We start from the raw sequence: 23728 nt of genomic DNA, 5'->3' as shown, positions 1-23728 counted from the left end.
ATACTGTAATAAAAGAAGAAACAGAGGGAAACATCATAGAATACCACCACACAGAAATAATACACAACAACAAAAAGGCAAAGAAACAATGGAGACACAGCCTTACCAGAAAACTAAAGATAGAATGACAGGAAATCCTCACATATCAATAATCACCCTAAATGTAAATGGACTGAATTCACCAATAAAAAGGCACAGAGTAGCAGATTGGTTCAAAAAACTAAACCCAACCATATGCTTTCTCCAAGAGACACATCTCAGCTACAAGGACAAGCATTGACTCAAAGTAAAAGGGTGGAAATTGACACTCCAAGCAAATGCTATCCAGAGAAAATCAGGTGCAGCTATACTGATATCAGATGAAACAGACTTCAGGGTGAAAAAGGTAACAAGAGACAAAGATGGACATTTCATAATGGTAAAGGGGACTATACAACAAGAAGACATAACAGTCATCAATATTTATGCCCCCAATCAGGGAGCACCGAAATATACCAAGCAACTACTAACACAACTAAAGGGAGAAATTGACCAAAACGCAGTTATACTAGGGGACTTAAATATATCATTGAGAGCTATGGATAGGTCATCCAAACAGAAAGTAAATAACAAAATAGCAGCCCTAAATGACACATTAGATGAAATGGACATAATTGACATTTATAGAGCACTTCATCCTAAAACGTCAGACTATACATTTTTTTCTAGTGTACATGCAACATTCTCAAGGATAGACCATATATTGGGACATAAAATCAGCCTTAGCAAATTTAAGAAGATTGAAATCATACCAAGCATACTCTCTGATCACAAGGCTTTGAAATTGGATATCAACTGCAAAAAGAAAGCAAGGAAAAAACACAAAAACGTGGAGACGAAACGACATACTTTTAAAGAATGACTGGGTCAAAGAAGAAATTAGAGGAGAGATCAAAAGATACATAGAAACAAATGAAAATGAAAATACATCCTACCAAAATTTTTCAGATGCAGCAAAGCAGTTTTAAGAGGGAGATCATTACAGGCCTATTTCAAAAAGAAGAAAAATCGCAAATAAATAATGTCACGTTACACCTTAAAGAACTAGAAAAAGAAGAACAAATGAAACCCAAGGTCAGCAAAAGAAAGGAAATAACAAAAATCAGAGCAGGACTAAATGAAATAGAGAACAAAAAGATAATAGAGAAAATTAATGTGGCAAAGAGCTGGTTCTTTGAAAAGATTAACAAAATTGACAAGCCCGTGTCTGGACTCACTAAGATAAAAAAAGACACTAATTAACAAAATCAGAAATGAAAAAGGGGAAGTTATCACGGACGCCACAGAAATACAAAGGACCATCCAAGAATACTATGAAGGACTATATGCCACCAAATTCAATAACCTAGAAGAAATGGACAAGTTTTTAGAAACATATAGACTTCCAAGGATGAACCATGAAGAACTGGAAAATCTAAACAAACCGATCAACAGTAACAAAATTGAATCAGTCATCCAAAACTTTCCCAAAAGCAAATGTCCGGGACCAGATGGCTTCAATAGTGAATTCTACCAAACCTTCAAAGAGGATCTAATACCAATCCTGCTCAAACTCTTCCAAAAAATTGAAGAAGAGACAGTACTCCCTAACTCATTTTATAAGGCCAACATTACCCTGATACCAAAACCTGGTAAGGACAGCACAAACAAAGAAAACTACAGACCAATATCTCTGATGAATACAGATGCAAGAATCCTAAACAAAATTCTAGCAAATCGAATACAACAATGCATTAAAAAGATTATTCATCACGACCAAGTGGGGTTCGTCCCTGGAACACAAGGATGGTTCAACATCCGCAAATCTATCAATGTGATACATCACATAAACAAAATAAAGGACAAAAATCATATGATTATACCCATTGATGCAGAAAACGCATTTGACAAGATACAACATCCATTTATGCCTAAAACACTTAATTAAATAGGTACAGATGGAAAATACCTAAACATAAAAAGGCCATATATGACAAACTCTCAACTAATCTCATAATTAATGGTGAAAAACTGAATCCCTTTGCTTTACGTTCAGGAACACGACAGGGCTGTCCCCTATCACCTCTGCTTTTCAACATAGTATTGGAAGTCCTTGCCAGAGAAATCAGGCAAGAGAAAGAAATAAAAGGCATCCAAATTGGGAATGAAGAAGTTAAATTGTCACTCTATGCAGATGATGCTATATATTGAAAACCCTAAAGACTCCACCAAAAAGCTATTAGAAACAATCAACGAATACAGTAAAGTTGCCGGCTACAAAATCAACGTAAAAAAGTCCATTGCCTTCCTATATACTAACAATGAAATCTCAGAAAAAGAAATACAAAAAACAATTCCTTTTGCAATTGCAGCAAAAAGATAAAATATCTAGTAATAAACTTAACCAAGGATGTGAAAGACCTGTATGCTGAAAACTGCAAGACATTTTTGAAAGAGATAGAAGACACAAAGAAATGGAAAGACATTCCGTGCTCATGGATTGGAAGAATCAACATAGTTAAAATGGCCATATTACCCAAAGCAATATACAGATTTAATGCAATCCCCATCAGAATCCCAATGGCATTTTTTAAAGAAGTAGAACAAAAAAATTATCAGATTTGTTTGGAACCACAAACACCCCAAATAGCCAAAGCAATCTTAGGAAAAAAGAACAATATTGGAGGTATCACACTCCCTGACTTTAGCTTGTACTACAGGGCTACAATAATCAAAACACCATGGTATTGGCAGAAAAACAGACACATGGACCAAAGGAATAGAATTGAGAACCCAGAAATAAAACCACAAAAATATGGAGAGATAATTTTTGACAAAGAAGCAAAAAACATACAATGGAGAAAAGACAGCCTCTTCAATAAATGGTGTTGGCAGAATTGGATAGCCACATGCAAAAGAATGAAACTGGACTGCTATCTGTCACCATGTACCAAAATCAATTCAAAATGGATCAAAGACTTAAGCATAAGACCTGACACAATAAACTACATAGAAGAAAACATAGGTACTAAACTTAAGGACCTTGGGTTCAAAGAGCATTTTATGAATTTGACTCCAAAGGCAATGGAAGTAAAAGCTGAAATAAACGAATGGGACTATATGAAACTTAAAAGCTTCTGCACAGCAAAAGAAACCATCGACAAAATAAAGAGGCAACCAACTGAATGGGAGAAGATTTTTGCCAAAAGTTCCTCCGATAAGAGGCTAATACCGAAAGTATACAAGGAACTCATGCAACTCAACAACAAAAAAAACAAACAACCCAATTGAAAAATGGGCAGACGACCTGAAGAGACATTTCTCCAAAGAGGACATACAAATGGCAAATAGACATATGAAAAAATGCTCAACATCACTAATCATCAGAGAAATGCAAATAAAAACCACAATGAGTTATTACCTCACCCCAGTCAGAACGGCTACCATCAACAAGACAAATAGTAACAAGTGTTGGAGAGGCTGTGGAGAAAAAGGAACCCTCATACACTGTTGGTGGGAATGCAGACTGGTGCAGGCGTTATGGAAGGCAGTGTGGACATTCCTGAAAAAATTACAAATGGAATTACCATATGACCCAGCAATCCCTCTCCTGGGTATCTACCCAAAAAATCTGAAAACATTTATCCTCAAAGACATGTGTGCTCCAAGGTTCATTGCAGCTTTATTTACGGTGGCCAAGATATGGAAACAACCAAAATGTCCTTCAATAGATGAATGTATAAAAAAGTTGTGGTATATATACACAATGGAATACTATTCGGCGGTAACAAAAGATGAAATAGGACCATTTGTGATAACATGGATGGATCTTGAGAGTATAATGCTAAGCGAAATAAGTCAGACAGAAAAAGCAGAGAACCATATGATTTCACTGATATGTGGTATATAAACCAAAAACAACAAAAGAACAAGACAAACAAATGAGAAACAAAAACTCATAGACGCAGACAATAGTTTAGTGGTTACCAGAGGGTAAGGGGGGTGGGTGGCAGGAGATGAGGGTAAGGGGGATCAAATATATGGTGATGGAAGAACTGACTCTGGGTGGGGAACACACAATGGGATTTATAGATGATGTAATACAGAATTGTACACCTGAAATCTATGTAATTTTACTAACAATTGTCACCCCAATAAACTTAAAAAAAAAAGAAATGCAAACCAAAACTACAATGAGATACCATTTCACACCCAGTAGGATAGCTTTTATCAAAAAAAACAAACAAACAAACAAACAAAAACCCCAGAAAACAAGAAATGTCAGTATGGTTGTGGAGAAACTGGAACCCTTGTACACTGCTGGTGAAAATGTAAAGTAGCGCAGCTGCTGTGGAAAAAAATATGGAGACTCCTCAAAATCTTAAAAATTACCGTATGATCTAGCAATTCCACTTCCAACAGCAGGGACTCACACAGGTATCTGCACACCCATGTTCACAGCAGCATTATTTGCAATTGCCAAAAGGTAGGAGCAACCCAAGTGTCCATTGATAAATGAATAAAGGTATTAATAAAATTCAAAAAAAGGATGACTGATGTAAACAATGGGCTTTGGGTTACAATGATGTATCAGTGTAGGTTCACTGATTGTAGCCAACGTGCCATTGGGTTGCAGGATGTCAACAGTGGGAAGAGGGCTGTCTATATATGGAGACAGTGGGCAAACGGGAACTTTCTGCAGTTGCTGCTCAATTTTGCTGGGAACCTAAAACTGTTCTAAAAATAAACTTTATTAAAAAAAATTATTCTCTCCCCAACATTATCTGCTATCTCTTATCTCAGTAATTTAATGTTGCTTAATCAATCAGGCTACCTGTGGAAACGAAGTCCGCAGTGGAAGCCAGCAACTGAGTGCCGTGACACCTGCCAGTTGCTGCTGTGTGGTAAGAGCAGTGTATAAAGATAAAGCTCCTCCCTGGAAAGACAAGCAGGGAAAGTAAATGGAACACATCTTCTGCTAACAGCAACTTAAGAGATTTCTTGTTAACAATGTCCATAAAAAGATGAAACTAGGTGGCTTATTTCAAATCAAATCAGGCAAACAACATCCATCCTATAGTGTCCTAAAGCACATGGTTTCTCTAAACTGAACATTGTGAAAACATAACGACTACCCAGTCAGTCAAAACACAGTTAGCAGAGTTTTAACTGCTGCACTCACAACTGCCCTAGGAATATTCTGAATTCACAGTTACTAGTTTCTCCTCTGAAAAGTGTTAGGTATACAATCAAATCTCTTCTTAAATTGGTGTTATTTTCCAAAACAGGAATTCAAGATAATAAGGAATATATAGCAGACACCTTTAGAATATCTGCCTATTCAGCTCACAACACCCTGCATTTTGGGAACTGCATTCCTATCAGTCATCTAGATGCCACATCACTCTGACCTTGCCCATGGGTCACTGGGCCACATGAAGACATGAGATCCTTTCTCATTCAAGATAGTCATGTTCTTTCTTCCCAGGATTTTGAAATTGGGATTCAGTGACTGTCTCTTTGTGTAGCTGTAACATGTAAACTCAAGAACTGGAAATGCTATAGGCTGCACAAGCTTATATAGCCAACGGCAGCAAATGAAGCAGATGAGCAGAAAAGCAGAGATGAAGACGGAGAGAAGGTCCTGATGGCTTTCCAAGTCCTAGCTATTTCCGGAGGCCTTGCTTCATTCTTGTTCTTTGTTTCCTTAATGTGATCCCACAGGCTCATAACTTTTTCTTGCTTAAGGTATTAGGAGTTGGTTTCTATAAATTGTGATCAACAAATGTCAAGTACACAGACTCCTATGTTCACTCCTATTTGAATCAAGCATTCATTTTTCTACCTATACTTATGTCACAATGTGTAATACAAAGTATATTATCTGTGAATTTCAACAAATACCAAAGCAGTAACATGTTTTTACTGTATTGTATCAACAGCCTACCTTTTTACTGAATTCTAACTTTTAAATAATTCCCTAATTGTGACATTGCCCTATTGCAGGTTGTCTGACACTAAGTTAATGATTTAGAAGATTTACAGATTAGAAGCTATAACAGTTTGGGGATGGATGACAGGGCAAACAGATGATAAGCTGAAATAAAGACGTAATATCAACATGAGGTCATTGTGCCTACAGAAAAAGTATAGAAGGTAGAAGAAAAAGTACATAAAGAGAAGATACCAAAAATAAGCACATATTTATATCTAAAACCTATTTTACATGATAAAAAGAGGGAAGAGGATAGAGTGACAACACCAAGATGGCAACATAGGTTGTTCCTGACTTCGCTCTCCCTCACAAGAACAACTAACAACAATTCAAGAATAAGACACCTCTGAGAGAATCCTAGAGTACAAGCGTGAGGCTGAAGCACCACAGAGACCAAGCAGACTGCATTAGAAGGGCAAGAGAAGCAGCACACATTGACCGTATTGCCTCTATATCAGGCTAACACAGCAGCACACAGACAGGTCTCCCCTGAACCTCCAGTGGGACCAGTGCCCCCCAGCATGTGGGCTGCTTTGTGGGAGCCCCTACTCTGATCTCGCCCCACATGGATTGCAGGGGAATCTGCAGGGCTCAACCAGTGAGAATCTGTTACAAAAAGAGGGAAGAAATTCTCTTGTCTTACACCTTACTGTTCCTATTAGTAGTCTCCTCCTAGACAGGGGACTTATATCTGTATTTAAGTTAGTTTTGTTTAAAGGGATACATAGCGTTAATATTCCAGGTTCCAATCAATTTACTTAATAAATTCATTTTCTAGATGTAATCTATAAGGTAAAGGCTACTGCTGAAGAGAGAAAACTAGAAAAGCAAAAGAGTATAAAGTATTCTCAATAATTATTTCTAGTCCATTCGTACTTAATTCAGCATTAAAAATACTTAGTATATCAGATTCCATAACATCTTCTTAAAAAAGGACTCCTTCATAGAAAAAGGATTGAAACCACAGACTTCTAGATAAATATACTGATGGTACTGACATACCACCCAAACTTTATCTTACCTGAGAAAATCCTCCCAAAATAATTCTGTTTGAAGGAATGCCATTCTTCACCTCTTGCTCTATCAAAGCTTTTACTAAAAACAACATGAAAGTTAAATCACCAATACTTTCAAAGTTAAAGCCATTGATACAATTTAAATGGAAAAATATTAATGACAGAAAAGCATAAAGTATATTAAAAGTCAAAACAAGTGAAAAACTTGAAGCACTCTATTAAAATACAAAATTAGAATGTATTTTCATCATAAAACTCAGATTTTCCAGGTGCTACTAAAACTGTTCAATTGTTTCTTGTTACATACTTTATAAACAACGGTTCTTTCATCAATACATGGATATTCTTTTATCTATGGTCAATTCTGCTTACATACATTTTATACTTCTCTCTCTTCAAATGAACCATAGGAATTTGTACCTAAAAGTTGTGATTTTAAAATAGTAAGTAGTTAAGAAGGCAGTTTTTGGAGGTGTTAACCCACTGCCTTCTCAGACCACCAGTGCTCTGATAATAAACGCTTATTCTATGACCCTCCCCCCCAAAAATGTAAGTACTTAAAGCAGATTACATGGTTTGTGATTTACAGTTATTTCAACAGTTTTTAAAAAACACAGTATTAAATTTTCCTATAGCCAGTAAATGTAGGACCAAATCAAATGAGTTCTTCTTTTTCTGCAAAATACTTTGGCATGCATCATTAAACATATTTGATAACTCCAAGAATTTCCTTTTCTTTATGGTCACTCTGAGTTTTTGGAATAATGGCACCTTTTACAAATTTACAGTGGTACCTCGGTTTTGGAATGTCTCCATTGACAAACATTTCGGTTTACGAACACCATAAATTTTATGGATCTATAGTATCATTAGACAGTAAAATTCATGCTAAATTTGCAATTTTAGGGGTTGATTTTAAAGGTCTGGAACAGATTAATACATTTTGCATTACTTTCTATGGGGAAACCGTGCCTCAGTTTTCAAACGTTTCAGAACTCGAACAGTCTTCTGGAACGGATTACATTCGAAAACCGAGGTACCACTGTATCGTTTTTCATTTTTAACATATATGCAAGAGTTTCATTTTTTAAGATTAAAATTTCCAACTTTATATTTCCTTTTTATCAAAAACCAAAAATCTGCTTTAATTATTAGAACATTGGGGAAAAAACAACAACCACGTGCACAAATTAAAAATTATTCTGTTTTTTCATAAAGTTTAGTTCTAAGTTAGGATTAGTATGACAAGGTAGGGATACCCTGATTAGGGCATAGGAGAATGGGTTTAGAACAGTAAAGAGGGCTTAAGAAATAAAAGAACTGTTGAGAAGTAGAGTGATTTATTTAGGGAAAGACTGCACAGCCTCAGTTGGAAAGAAGATGCAGAAGTGGCAGGAAACAGCCGAGCTCTGAGGAGGGAAGGCTGCGGTGGGTGCCTGGTAAATGTTAGCTGCTAGCAGCGACGGAACTGTTGGGACTATTTTCCCTCAGTTTCACAAAGCTTTACTCCCCATGGTTACACCAACAGCTGAGATAAAGTTAACAAACTACAATGACAGCAGTCAGTTGTGGAGCAGTAGGATCTAATTTCAGTCACCTTCTGCATAAGGGCAAGGGCACCACTGTGCTCCCTGGACTTAACCTGAGCACTGGCTTCTTTGTTCAGTAACATAGTTTCTCAGCCCACAGACAGAGACTTTTTCTTTCACAGCTGAGTCTGAGCCTAATTCTCTCCAATAATACATCACCTCGAAGAGGAAAGAAATGGCAACTATGTCATAGGCCAACTCTATCATTAGAACAGAACTTTTTACTTTGGAACTCACCAGGCCTACCTGTCCTCTCCAAAAAGCCCAGCTCCTATCTTCCACAGGGCCTAATAACTCATTCCCATACCCAATATGTATTTTTGTCACTTTTTTTTTTTTTTTGACAAAATCCTAGCTCTAGGATTCTAGCTTTGATCTCCTTTTTGATGACCCTAACAGTCAGTGTTCTTGGTTTGACATTACTAAATATCCAATGTGTTTTGAATGCATCTTCTTCCCTGTTTTAAAGTTATTAAAAGTCCTTAAAAAAGATTTTAAAAAATATTTTTTAAAAGGATCCTACTTGTTTGGGGGTTTTAAGCTAAAAGAACGTGCAATGATTCCCTGGGTACACAGGACCTCACTTCTACAACTATCAATTCACAGCCAGGCTAATTTTATCAGTGCCTGCTGTGTCACCACTTAGAGCATTCTGAAGTCAATCCTAGTCATCACATTGTCTATTTGCAAATATTTCAGAACACGTATGTAAAAGGATGCTTCTGTGCATTTTCTAAATCCAGATTTTTCCCAATAAGTCCGTGTTCTTTATTCTTTCACCTAAAAAATAAACGGAATTATCCTGTTCATAAGGGAGCATGGAATACTAACCAGAGAACACATTTTGGAGATACTGTAAAGTATAGCTAATACTCAATTCACAGGAGTATTAAATGAGATGATTTATAAGAATTGCCTAGTTTTATAGCTAAGTGTTCAGTCAGTGGCATCTATTATTAATACCACACTAAAATTAATATAATTTGCATTATATAGCATTACAGCATTATATTATTATTTTCATCTGTATTTCAAGTCCCCTTAATGAAGATAACTGGCCACGATTATTGAACATTTTGCTATTTTCTCCATTTGATATGTAAATCAAAGCAAAATTATTCATCTGACAGTGTTGAAGCTTGATAAATGCCACTTTCCTCCCCCCACCCATCTTCACTGAGCGCAGTTAAGTGAGTCCATGTGGCCATCATGGCAGACAAGCTAGAGAGTGAGTGATCAGAAAGAAATGGAAACAGCACCACCTCTTGGGTTCAGATAATTTTGTGGTATTTCTTTATTTTTTTTTCCAATTTTTATTGGGAAATATTGGGAACAGTGTGTTTGTTTTTCCAGGACCCATCAGCTCCATGTCAAGTCATTGTTTTCAATCTAGTTGTGGAGGGCGCAGCTCACTTGCCCATGTGGGAATCGAACCGACGACCGTAGTATTATGGGTACTGCGCTCTAACCACAATAAAACTATTCAATCTACTAAAATATCTCAGAATGCTTTTGTTTTTACAAAACTTTTCTGTACTTACCATTTTCTGCTGCCTGTTTAATTCCAGGTTCATCTTCCTGTGAATCTGGTGAAAGCCCAATAATATCAAACCTGGAAAATAAGGCAAAATCTTAAAAGAATCATTTGATTCTAAGAATATCTACTGTTGGTATGCCAAACTCATAGCAGTTGGGATAAAAAGGGCTGACCAAATGTATTCTCTACAACATTAGACTCAAAATGTCTACAGAGGCCAAATAATTAATTTAAACATGTGAATGTAACATTCTATAAATGCCTTTCATCCCAACTAGATATATTCTAATGTTAAAAAGTCACAGTGCCACATAATTTTAGTGTAAGAATATCTAAAATATTATCTAGTCCAATCTTGCACCAACGCAGGAACCTCAACCCACACTCCTAAGTTTGCAATAAATTCCAGCTACTCATTTCCCCTTCTAATGCATCGTAAGTCGATACAATGAAATTTAGCTACTAATCTCTATTCATATTCTGAAAAACTTTTTCATCACGTATTACAGATCTCTCAAACCAGAGACCAAGGGAAGCCTTCCTTTGGCCCTTTCAACTTCTTTTACCTTTTTTTTTTTTTTTTAATTAAAGTTTATTGGGGTGACAATTGTTAGTAAAGTTACATAGATTTCAGGTGTACAATTCTGTATTACATCATCTATGTATCACATTGTGCGTTCACCACCCAGTTCTTCCATCACCATATATTTGATCCCTTTTACCCTCATCTACCATCCCTTGCCCTCTGGTAACCACTAAACTATTGTCTGTGTCTATGAGTTTTTGGTTCTTCATTTGTTTGTCTTGTTCCTTTGTTGTTTTCATTTTTATATACCACATGTCAGTGAAATCATATGGTTCTCGACTTTTTCTGTCTGACTTATTTCAGTTAGCATGATAATGCCTAGATTACATCATAGATTATGCCTTTCTACTTCTTTATCAAGTTATACACTATCATTATGGTCTCTAGCAACATTAGGTAGAAATTTTGGTTTTGGACGGCAATTTTGCTAGAGAGGGAAAATATGAAAGAACTAAAGGCCAAGGTAGACAGAAACTTGTAACAGTTGCCAAGAACTGTAAAGTAGATAAAAGAGCAAGTGCAGGGGTGGGTTAGTGATGGATGGGAAGAAGTAGAGAAGACAGACAGTAGACTGGAAGTCCTAAAGAGGTCTAAGAACAAATAGTATGGAAACGGAAACAAACTCAAAGGATGAACAATTATGCTTAATATCAGCTTTGAATTAAGTGACTTCAGAGATGGGACAGTTCCAGATGACAAGGCCCAAGGAATGACTGCTGATGACTAAAGGTGAGAGAACAAAATGTCACTGGGGAAGAGAAGAGCCAAGGAAGTAACAAGCCAGTCAAGTTTGTGAATGGGCCATTTACATAAGATCCAGTAGTCACCCAAAAGATAAAATGGTGGTAGAAAACAGAGTGGAAAGGAAAAAATCAGGTATCAAAGTTAACATTTTTGAAAAGACCTGATTGCACGCGTCTCAGACAGCAGCAGGAAAAAACTCATAGTCTGGAAGTGGCGCAGAGGAACAAAGACCTGACTCTGCTTCCTGACTATGAAGCATAGAGGGAATGTGAAAATATCTTGAAAGGGTTCAAGAGGAAATGGTTTTCTTAAAAATTCACCAGCTCTACAGAAAGAGAAGAAGTTGGAAGGGTAAAGACACCATGGCTTAATCAGAAAGACACATAGGGTCAGTCAAATGTTTGGTTACCGAAATCAACAAAAGTTTATCAAGCAGTGGGAGATATTTTCTGCAGTATTTCTATTTACCCACTCTCTCTTGTTTCTCTACCTGTTGACTCCTTAAATTTGCCCCTGAATCTAAAATATAAAAACTTAAATAATTAAAGGTTAAATTTAAAGTTATTTATTTAACTTTGCAACTTAAAATAGCTAATTAAAAACTGCTATACACAAAAGCACTTCTGCTTTAAAACAACTAAGTATAAATATAAAGTTGTTACTGAATAAGTAAATTCTTACTTACCAAGAAGGCATAGCCATATTCATATTTAATGTTACTGGCATAACTGGTCTACATGGGAAAGAAAAAAAAACCACAGCAAAATAAGAATACAACAAAGCAAAAAACTTGATAAATTTCATCAAAGATAGGTAATTACTTAAGGCTTACACAAAACTGTATTCTACAATTTTAACCTATGAGTTGTTTCACTGCATCCACACCTGTACAATTCTGTTCCCCATACTCTCCAAGTGTGTTCTGAAGACAGAGCAGCAGCTGGAAAGAACTAAGTTTGGCAAATAAAAAATATTTTCCTTTCTCAACACCCTTACTTAATACTTTCAAACCAGACATGAGAAGAAAAACCAGTAACCAAGACAGCTGGAAATGTACAAAATATGACTCTGGCTTAAGGGCTAAGGACATGAGCAATTTATTGCACAGATAATGTAACATCAACTCCCATAAACTCAGATTACATTTTTGCTTATTTTCTAGTTCTTAGCTATATATACCTGCTTATTTAAGAGACCTCTAAATAAATAAGGAAAATACAAGTTTTACCTAAGTGTCCATTACACCCAATTCAAGTCTGTGATAAAAATTTTGCTGGACAACCTGAATGTAGCTAGGTAGAAAAGAAAGGAAAAATAAATACACTGTGACTACATCTCACCACAATCCTCCTAACTCAGTGAAACAAGTCTATTTTAGAGATTACAAAATCTCCTTAAAATTTCTTTGAGAACATAAATGCCCCTAGGTTGTGAAATAGCCTTAGACCGAATTCAATTCTGGGGCCAGTAGCAATTGAGCAGATTCACAAAATGATAAGCCCTCTGTTTTTCCTCTTTCCATTTCCTCTTTCACATTTATCACCTCTGCTGCCACTACCACTTCTGAGGGTGAAATTACTAACCTACTAGCACACGCCTACCACTTGCCTTCTCCATGGCTATTGCTTCTCAGCAATCTTTTGACTTAAAACTTGACTGACTTATTGATTTTCTGAGTTTGCTCAAAACCTACTAGCTTCTTTTTGACATCCACAAACACTTTCAGAATTCTAAACCAAATCTATCAGACTCCAAAGTCTGTGTTCTTTCCACAGTACAAAACATTGCCTCTAACTGATAAAATGCAGAAGTTTTTCAACATAGTAAATATTTCTCACAAACCTAACAGGTAAATCCCCTTCACAGATACCTCACGGATATCCTTAGAATTTAACAGATGTTTGTATAGCTAAAAGAATTGTTCTGGCGGTGAGTTCACTAACCTCTAAGACAACACTATTATAAATTTCTCAACAAAAGAAAAGAAATCAATGTAACTAAGATATTATTATAGATTTAAAGAATTTACTAATATTTATTCTTAAACAGAATATAAGAATAAAAATTAATTATATTCAAATGCTTTTCAGGAAAGTAAATCTATCACAATTGTTCCTCTCCCGATTCTGAATCACAAGCTTAAAGATTAAAAATACTTACGCATGCGGGCAGATATATTTGATATGTGAACTTCTGATACCCGCAAAGGCTTCTGCCCATCCATGCCTAGTAGAGAAATTATTTGAACAATGCCATTAGGTACTGTTTCAATTAATAGTAAATTAGTAACAGAACAGTACTTTAAGAAGTTTGTCAGGATAAATTTTAACTCATCTTAAAAGTGTGGGCCATCAATGCTATTAATTAAAACACCAGCATCAACCTAGAAACAACCCAAAGACTTTTAAGCTTTACTTATGTATAAAGATGATTTCTAAAGAGAAGTGTGTTTTCTTTCCTATGTTTCCACAAGGCATTCTAATTTACAAAATATAGATATCTTTTTTGTATCTCTTTATAACCTCACAAAAATGTGCCTAACAAAGTAGGGAAGACAGGTAATATAATTAATATTTTGTATGAATTAATATTTTGTATAATTAATATTTTGTATGAATTAATATTTTGTATACTCCTCAGAGGAGTATAGTAAACCAGTTGTCTGATATCTCTACATGTTTACACTATTAAAAATAACTTAAATTAGCATTCTGTCCTTTGTTTATGTACACATATATTCAAAATAGAATATGAAAAAAACAAGAAATGTAAATAATCATAATCCTTCTAGCCAGAAATAAACAGGTAATCTTTTGATGTATTTCCTTCCATTTTTTCCCATGCATATCACTTTAAGAAAAAGATTTTTACTAAAATGGGATCATACTACACATACCTACAGTTTCCTGCTTTACACTTGACATTATACTTGATACTTTTTACATGTTGTCTCTATTAAAAGATTAAATAAAAGTAGCTTACATTTTTTGTGTAAAATAGTCTGAAATAAATGTTAAATGGTTTTCTGGTAATTATTTTTCTATTTTAATCCACCTTCCCCGAAAGTGTTAAGGATATACAAAAAAAATTAGTAACAGTGTTAATACTGACATTTATGTAACACTATGAGCCAGGCTAAAATATTCTAGAACTTATATATGTGTGCACACACGTGTATTTGTGTGTTTATATGTGAGTTTATCTGTATGTCTGTGTGTATGTACATATAAGACTTTACAATGTAGTTTACTTAACTTTACTTAAACTACTTTACTATGCAGTTTACTTAACTACAAAGCATGTTCAAAGAAATTAAAGGTCTATATAAATGGACATGCCATGTTCATGTACTGAAAGATAATATTAAGATAGTAGTAGTCCCCACACTGATCTATGGAGTCAATACAATCTCTGTCAGAATTGCAGCTGGCTTTGCAGAAATTGACAAACCAATTCTAAAATACATTTGGACACTCAAGAAACCCAGATTAGCCAAAAACATCTTGAAAAAGAATAGGTTGAAGGACTCACAATTCCCAATTTCAAAAGTTACTACAAAGCAACAGTAATAAAGACAATGTGGAACTGAAATAAAGAAAGACATGTAAATCAATGGAAGAAACTTGAGAATACAGAAATAAACACAAGTATTTTTATGGTCAACATTTCTGAAAAGGATGTCAAAACAAATCAATAGGGAAAGAATAGTCTTTTCAACAAAAGTAGCTGGGATAAGTAGATATCCACATGCAACAGAATGAAATTGAACTCCAACCTCATAACAAATACAAAAATTAACTCAAAATGTACCAAAGACCTAAATGTAAAAGATAAAACTATAAACCTCCTAAAAAAATATATAAAATATACAAAAACCTTTGTGACCTTGGACTAGGCAATAGTATCTTAGATGTGACACCAAAAGCACAAGCAACAACAACAAAAATTTCAATCATTAAAACTAAAAACTGATGTGCTTCAAAGGACAAAATGAAGAAAGTAAAAAGACAACTGCCAGAATGGGAGAAGTACTTACAAATCGTATCTAAAAAGGGTCTAAAAAGTATACACAATATGTAAAGAACTCTTACAATTCACAAACAAAAACTAAATGGGTAAAGGACTTCAGGAGACATGTGTCCAAAGATATACAAATGGCCGACAAGGACAGAAAAAAATACTCAACAAATTAGTCATTAAGTAAATGCAAATAAAAACTTCGAGATACCACTTCACACCCATTAGGATGGCTATAACCAAAAAGACAAAAATAGCAAGATTTAATGAGAATGGAGAAAAATCAGAATTTTCATATACTGCTGGTATTATCACTCAGCAATTCTATTTAAAGGAGTATGATCAACAATAAAGAGCAATGAGGGTAAAATCAAAATGGCGGTGTGAGGTGAGCCTCTGTAAATCTCCCCTGGAATTTAGAACAAATCGAACAACTATAACTCCACAAAGGACTCCATGCACAACAGACAGGCAAGAGGAAGAGGCTCACTACTGAATTCACCTAAAGGTGGACACATTACGCGAACGAGGGAGGAGAGAAAGGAGAAGTGCAGAGATGGAGCCGGGTGGGCGCAGGACACAGATCTAGCTCAGTGCTCCGAGCTCACTGCATCCCGGAACTAGCGCAGCTGCAGGAGAGGGAAGAACTCAGACTGTTACGGCTCCGCTTATGGACCACAGGGCTGAGGGGACAGCATATAACACGGCTGAACCCAACGTTCACGGCAGAGACCTTGGAGCAAAGCCTGAGGGAAGAAGGCTGAAAATGGTGGTTTAAGCCCTCATTGCCCCAGAGAATGGAAGCATTAGGCATTGAGCCTAGCTGCCACCTCCCTACCCTACCAACCTTGCCCCGGCCCACCTGACCAGTGCTAGAAGTGGAACAGTAGCAGTATCAGATCAAAAGAATACAAAATTTGCAGTACTGAGAACTGTGGTCCACAGATCCAGATTCACAGCCAAGTAATTCCGGCAAAGAGGAGGCAGCTGTGGAAGCAAGACTGGCTGTGGTGGTGGTCGCTGTCATTGCTCTAGGCAACCTCTCACACCTCACCCCGCCCCTGTCCCCACCTATCTAGGCGGATCCCTGCAGGAGTGAACAGAACTCCTGAAACACACGGGCTCTGAGTCTGGCACAGGAAGAGCTCTGAAACTTCAAAAGTTCTCCACATGCCCACAAAGATGCTGCGCCCTATGACCCAGGTAAACTGTTAACAGAGGGAAGCCCACCTCCCAGGAAAACAGTCCATTGTATGCAAAGCTGGAACAGTGCAGAGAAAACATAACACTACAGTGTGAGAGAGAAAAAAATGCTGCAGTTGTAGAGAAAATAAAACATTCTATCAACAAGTATGGAAAACAAAAGAAAGACTTCTTCCTATCAACCTGTTGAAGAACCCACTCCTGTAGATATCCAGGAAGAGAAATAATAAATCATCAATTGCCATGAATAACCAAGGGAACAAGACAGCTCAGAGAGAAAATGAAAAGCCTCCAGAAAATGAACTTAAAGATATGGAAATATGTGACTTAAATGACAGAGAATTCAAGATTGCCATTCTGAAAACACTCAAAGAGATACAAGAAAACACAGAAAGGCAGTTTAATGAACTCAGAAACACAATCAGAGAACAACATGAACATTTTACCGAAGAGATTCAAATTTTAAAAAGAATCAAATAGTATTTCTGGAGATTAAGAACTCAATAGAAGAAATTAAGAATGAAATAGCCAGCTTAGGAAAGTAGAGTTGACCAGGTGGAGGAAAGAAATCAGTGACACCGAAGATAGAAACCTGGAAATGACACGGATGGAAGAAGAAAGACACTTCAGACTTAAAAGAAATGAAAGAACTCTACAAGAACTTTCTGACTCCATCAGAAAGAGCAATATAGATAATGGGCATACCAGCAGGAGAAGAAAGACAGAAGGGAACAGAGAATATATTCAAACAAAGACTCGATGAGAACTTCACAAACTTCAGGACAGAACTGGATCCTCAAATCCAAGAAGCAAATAGAACACCTAATTACCTCAATCCCAACAGGCCTTCTCCAAGGAACATTGTATTGAAGCTGTCAAAAACCAATGACAAAGAAAGAATCCTCAAGGCAGCCAGGGAAAAGAACACGGTAACCTACAAAGGAAAGCCCATTAGATTACCAGCAGCTTTTTCAGCATTAACTCTACAAGCCAGAAGGGAGTAGAACCAAATATGCAAACTATTGAAACAGAGAAATTATGAGCCAAGAATAATATACCCAGCAAAGATATCCTTTAAATATGAAGGACGAATAAAGACCTTTCCAGACATACAGAAGCTGAGGGAATTTTCTAATACACAACCTGCACTACAGAAAAACTAAAGGAGGCCTTTCGACCACCATCAACAGGGACAATTTGTGGCAATCAAAACATAAAAAGGGGGAGAGTAAAGGCCTGAACCGGAACATGGGAATGGAGAAAGTAGGCATGCTGAAGAAAATGGAATACTCTAAATATCAAACTTTCTTTTACATAAACTTAAGGGTAACCAGTCAAATACAAAAACAAAAACAAAAAAAACTTCCAGAACTGAAACATATACTGTAATAAAAGAAGAAACAGAGGGAAACATCATAGAATACTACCACACAGAAATATCAGACAACAACAAAAAGGCAAGGAAACAATGGAGAAACAGTCTTACCAGAAAACTAAAGATAAAATGATAGGAAATCCTCACATATCAATAATCACCCCTAATGTAAATGGATTGAACTCACCAATGAAAAGGCACCAACCATTTGCTGTCTCCAAGAGACGCATCTCAGCTACAAGGACAAACAGACACTCAAAGTGAAAGGGTGGAAATTGACACTCCAGGCAAATGGTATCCAGAGGAAATCAGGTGTAGCTATACTGATATCAGATGAAACAGACTTCAGGGTGAAAAAGGTAACAAGAGACAAAGATGGACATTTCATTATGGTAAAGGGGACTATACAACAAGAAGACATAACAGTCATCAATATTTATGGCCCCAATCAGGGAGCACCGAAATATACCAAGCAGCTACTAACAGAACTAAAGGGAGAAATTGACCAAAACACCATTATTTGAGGGGACCTAAGTACAACATTGACAGCTATGGATAGATCATCCAAACAGAAAATACATAACGAAATAGCAGCCCTAAATGACACATTAGATGAAATGGACATAATTGGCATTTATAGAGCACTTCATCCTAAAACATCAGACTATACATTTTTTTCTAGTGTACATGGAACACTCTCAAGGACAGACCATATATTGGGACATAAAAGTAGCCTCAGCAAATTTAAGAAGACTGAAATCATACCAAGCATATTCTCTGATCACAAGGCTTTGAAATTGGATATCAACTGTAAAAAGAAAGCAGGAAAAACCACAAATACATGGAGATTAAACAACACACTTTTAAAGAACGACTGAGTCAATGAAGAAATTAGAGGAGAGATCAAAAGATACGTAGAAACAAATGAGAATGAGAATACATCCTACCAAAATTTTTGGGATACAGCGAAAGCAGTTTTAAGAGGGAAATTTATATCATTACAGGCCTATCTCAAGAAACAAAAAAAATACCAAATAAATAACCTCACGTTACACCTTAAAGAACTTGAAAAAGAAGAACAAATGAAACTCAAGGTCAGCAGAAGAAAGGAAATAATAAAATTCAGAGCAGAACTAAATGAAATAGAGAACAAAAAGACAATAGAAAAAATTAATGTGGCAAAGAGATGGTTCTAGGAAAAGATTAACAAAATTGACAAACCCTTGGCTCGGCTCACTAAGATAAAAAGAGAGAAGACACTAATTAACAAAATCAGAAATGAAAAAGGGGAAGTTATCACGGACGCCACAGAAATACAAAGGATCATCCAAGAATACTATGAAGGACTATATGCCACCAAATTCAATAAACTAGAAGAAATGGACAAGTTCTTAGAAACATATAGCCTTCCAAGGCTGAACCATGAAGAACTGGAAAATCTAAACAGACCGATCACCAGTAACGAAATTGAATCAGTCATCCAAAACCTTCCCAAAGAAAAAGTCCGGGACCAGATGGCTTCACTAGTGAATTCTACCAAACCTTCAAAGAGGATCTAATACCAATCCTGCTCAAACTCTTCCAAAAAACTGAAGAATAGACAGTACTCCCCAACTCATTTTATGAGGCCAACATTACCCTGATACCAATACCTGGTAAGGACAACACAAAAAAGAAAAATACAGACCAATATCTCTGATGAATACAGATGCAAAAATCCTAAACAAAATTCTAGCAAATCGAATGCAACAATGTATTAAAAAGATTTATGACAACCAAGTGGGGTTCATCGCAGGGGCACAAGGATGGTTCAACATCTGCGCATCCATCAATGTGATACATCATATAAACAAAATAAAGGACAAAAAATCATATGATTATATCAATTGATGCAGAAAAAGCATTTGACAAGATACAACATCCATTTATGATTAAAACAATTAATAAAATAGGTATAATAGGAAACTACCTTAACATAATAAAGGCCATATATAACTAACCCTCAGCTAATCTCATAATTAACGGTGAAAAACTGAAGCCCTTTGCTCTACGTTCAGGAACACGACAGGGCTGTCCCCTATCACCTCTGCTTTTCAACATAGTGTTGGAAGTCCTTCCCAGAGCAATCAGGCATTCAGAAAGAAATACAAGTCGTCCAAATTGGGAATGAAGAAATTAAAATAGTCACTTTTTGCAGATGACATGATGCTATATATAGAAAACCCTAAGAGTCCACCAAAAAGCTATTAGAAACAATCAACGAATACAGTAAGGTTGCCCGCTACAAAATCCACGTATAAAAGTCCACTGCATTCCTATATGCTAACAATGAAATCTCAGAAAAAGAAATTAAAAAGAAAACAATTCCTTTTGCAATTGCAGCAAAAGAATAAAATACCTAGGAATAAACTTAACCAAGGATGTGAGAGACCTATATGCTGAAAACTATAAGATATTTTTAAAAGAAATTGAAGAAGACACAAAGAAATGGAAAGACATTCCGTGCTCGTGGATTAGAAGAATCAACATAGTTAAAATGGCCATATTACACCCAAAGCAATATACAGATTTAATACAATCCTCATCAAAATCCCAATGGCATATTTTAAAGAAATAGAACAAAAAATCATCAGATTTGTTTGGAAGCACAAAACACCTCGAAGAGCCAAAGCAATCTTAATAAAAAAAGAACAATGATGGAGGTATCACACTCCCTGACTTTAGCTTGTACTACAGGGCTACAATAATCAAAACAGCATGATATTGGCAGAAAAAGAGACACATAGACGAATGGAATAGAATTGAGAACACAGAAACAAAACCACATAAATATGGACAGATAATTTTTGACAAAGAAGCAGAAACCATACAATGGAGAAAAGACAGCCTCTTCAATAAATGGTGCTGGGAGAATTGGAAAGCCACGTGCAAAAGAATGAAACTGGACTGCTGTCTGTCATCATGTACCAAAATTAACTCAAAATGGATCAAAGACTTAAGCATAAGACCTGAAACAATAAACCGCATAGGAGAAAACATAGATATTGAACTTATAGACCTTGGTTTCAAAGAGTTTTTTATGAATTTGACTCCAAAGGCAAGGGAAGTAAAAGCTAAAATAACTGAATGGGACTATATCAAACTTAAAAGCTTCTGCACAGGAAAAGAAACCATCGACAAAATAAAGAGGCAACCAACTGAATGGGAGAAGATTATTGCAAACAGTGCCTCCGATAAGGGGCTAATATCCAGAATATACAAGGAACTCATGCAAGTCAACAGCAAAAAAAGAAACAACCCAATTGAAAAATGGGCAGAGAACCTGAAGAGACAATTCTCCAAAGAGGACATACAAATGGCAAATAAGCATATGAAAAAATGCTCAACATCACTAATCATCAGAGAAATGCAAATAAAAATCACAATGAGATATCACCTCACCCCAGTCAGAATGGCTATCATCAACAAGACAAATAGTAACAAGTGTTGGAGAGGCTGTGGAGAAAAAGGAACCCTCATACACTGTTGGTGGGAATGCAGACTGGTGCAGCCTCTATGGAAGGCAGTGTGGAGGTTCCTCAAAAAGTTAAAAATAGAATTACCGTATGACCCAGCAATCCCCCTCCTGGGTATCTACCCGAAAAATCTGAAAACATTTATCCTCAGACATGTGTGCTCCAAGGTTCATTGCAGCTTTATTTACGGTGGCCAAGACATGGAAATAACCAAAATATCCTTCAACAGATGAATGGATAAAGAAGTTGTGGTATATATACACAATGGAATACCATTCAGCAGTAAGAAAAGATGAAATAGGGCCATTTGTGACAACATGGATGGATCTTGAGCTTATAATGCTAAGCGAAATAAGTCAGACAGAAAAAGCAGAGAACCATAGGATTTCACTGATATGTGGTATATAAACCAAAAACAACAAAGAAACAAGACAAACAAATGAGAATGAAATACTCATAGACACAGACAATAGCTTAGTGGTTACCAGTGGGTAAGGAGGGAGAGGGGTGTTAGATAAGGGTAAGGGAGAGCAAATATATGGTGATGGAAGGAGAACTGACTCTGGGCGGTGAACACACAATGGGCTTTATAGATGATGTAATACAGAATTGTACACCTGAAATCTATGTAAGTTTACTAACAATTGTCACCCCAATAAACTTTAATTAAAAAAAACAAACAGAAAAAAAGATAAAATATTACAATAAAGAGCAATGAAATACTCATATATGCTATAAAATGGATGAACCTTAAAAACATGTTAAATACAAGAAGCCAGTTACAGAACACCACTTATTGTATGATTCCATTTATATGAAATGTCACAGGATAGTTAAATCTAGAGCTAGAAAGTAGATTAGCGGTTATCTAGGACTGATTCATGGGGGTGATAAAGAGTACAGGGATTTTATTTTTTTTGGAGTGATAAAAATGGTTGCACAGCTTTCTGAATATACTAAATGATCACTGAATTGCATAATTCAAATGGGTGAATTGTGTGGTATATAAATTATGTCTTAATCAAACTGTTACCAAAAAGAAAACAGGAATATATGACCTGAGCCCAATCATGAGGGAACATTAGACCCAAGTTCAGTGTCATTCTACAGAATGTACTGAAAGTAAGGCTGTACTCTTCAAAAAATGAAAGATAGGCTGATACACTTTCACACTGAAGACTGACAGCTTAAAAGTAACACATTTCTGGAAAAGATCTTGGACCAGGAAGGAAACAGACATAGTTGGGAGAGTAGGCAAAACTTGAATGGATTCTGTGTACTAGTTGGTAGTGTTGGATCAATGCTGATTTCCTAGTTGGAGTGTTTTATGATGTAGAAATTATGTAAGTGTCCCTATGAATGGGAAATACACAGTGGAGTATTTAGTGATGGAAGATCATGCTTAAGGTTGATTTCAAAGAGTTAAAAAGATTAACAATTGGGGACGCTCAATGACAGCAATCTGGGATTTCTTTACACCAAAAGCACACATACATATTTGAGTTACACAAATGTATAATAAAAAAAAATTATGTTCAAGTGGATAAACCTTGCAAACATAATGAAAAGAAGGTGGACACAGAAGACACACGTGATTTCATTTGTATGATAGACATGCACAGACAAAACTACCCGATAGTAACAGAAGTCAGAATTATGGTTACCTCTGTAGATGGGAGAGTACTGACTAGAAAGGGGAGGAATATTTCTGAGATGCTAGGAGTGTTCTATATCTTCATCAGCTCAATGGTGACATGGTTCTGTAAAAATTTATCCAGCTGAACATTTGAATACTGTATTATACCACAATACAATTTTCAAAATAATTGTTAAAATTCCACCTCAAAAAAGTTCCTAGACTAAGAGAATCTGAGTTAAGAACTGTATTAACAGTTGCAAACCAACTGAAAAAATCTCTGCTTGCCACACTCAACCACTAGTGAAGTATTGCACTAAGTCACTAGAGTCGGCTGAGTGTGGCCTTCTCTGAGCCTGTTTCCCCCTTACAATGAAGGGATTCCTGAAATTAAATGTAGACCACTGAGTATGGCCCCTGGGCTACAGGCTACTCATTGCTGATGCAGAGTCTACTGAGTTAGGGTAAAGGGTACAAGATGGATACATTTAAGTGAA

The 23728-nt window shown here is 36.1% G+C and overlaps 1 protein-coding gene across 3 annotated transcripts in view; it reads right to left on the bottom strand.

The window, feature by feature from the left end:
• LYPLA1 (lysophospholipase 1) overlaps positions 1 to 23728 on the bottom strand; it is a 62227-nt gene that overhangs the window by 15648 nt on the left and 22851 nt on the right. The window contains exons 3-7 of one of the 3 annotated variants that reach the window (XM_019729833.3): positions 13646 to 13711; positions 12171 to 12218; positions 10160 to 10230; positions 7035 to 7108; positions 4853 to 4954 (exon numbers count right to left, since the gene is read on the bottom strand). In XM_019729833.3, coding sequence (XP_019585392.1) covers positions 4853 to 4954; positions 7035 to 7108; positions 10160 to 10230; positions 12171 to 12218; positions 13646 to 13711 — 361 coding nt within the window. The remainder of the gene's footprint in view (positions 1 to 4852; positions 4955 to 7034; positions 7109 to 10159; positions 10231 to 12170; positions 12219 to 13645; positions 13712 to 23728) is intronic. The other 2 variants (XM_019729834.3, XM_074318794.2) reach the window with 2 other exon arrangements.

The sequence above is a fragment of the Rhinolophus sinicus genome, chromosome 7 (genome assembly GCF_057876585.1).
Source record: "Rhinolophus sinicus isolate RSI-liver-muscle chromosome 7, RSI-T2T, whole genome shotgun sequence".
In the NCBI taxonomy this organism is placed as follows: domain Eukaryota; kingdom Metazoa; phylum Chordata; class Mammalia; order Chiroptera; family Rhinolophidae; genus Rhinolophus; species Rhinolophus sinicus.
Note: the sequence above shows the minus strand (reverse complement) of the source record. Positions and strands in the feature narration are given on the sequence as shown.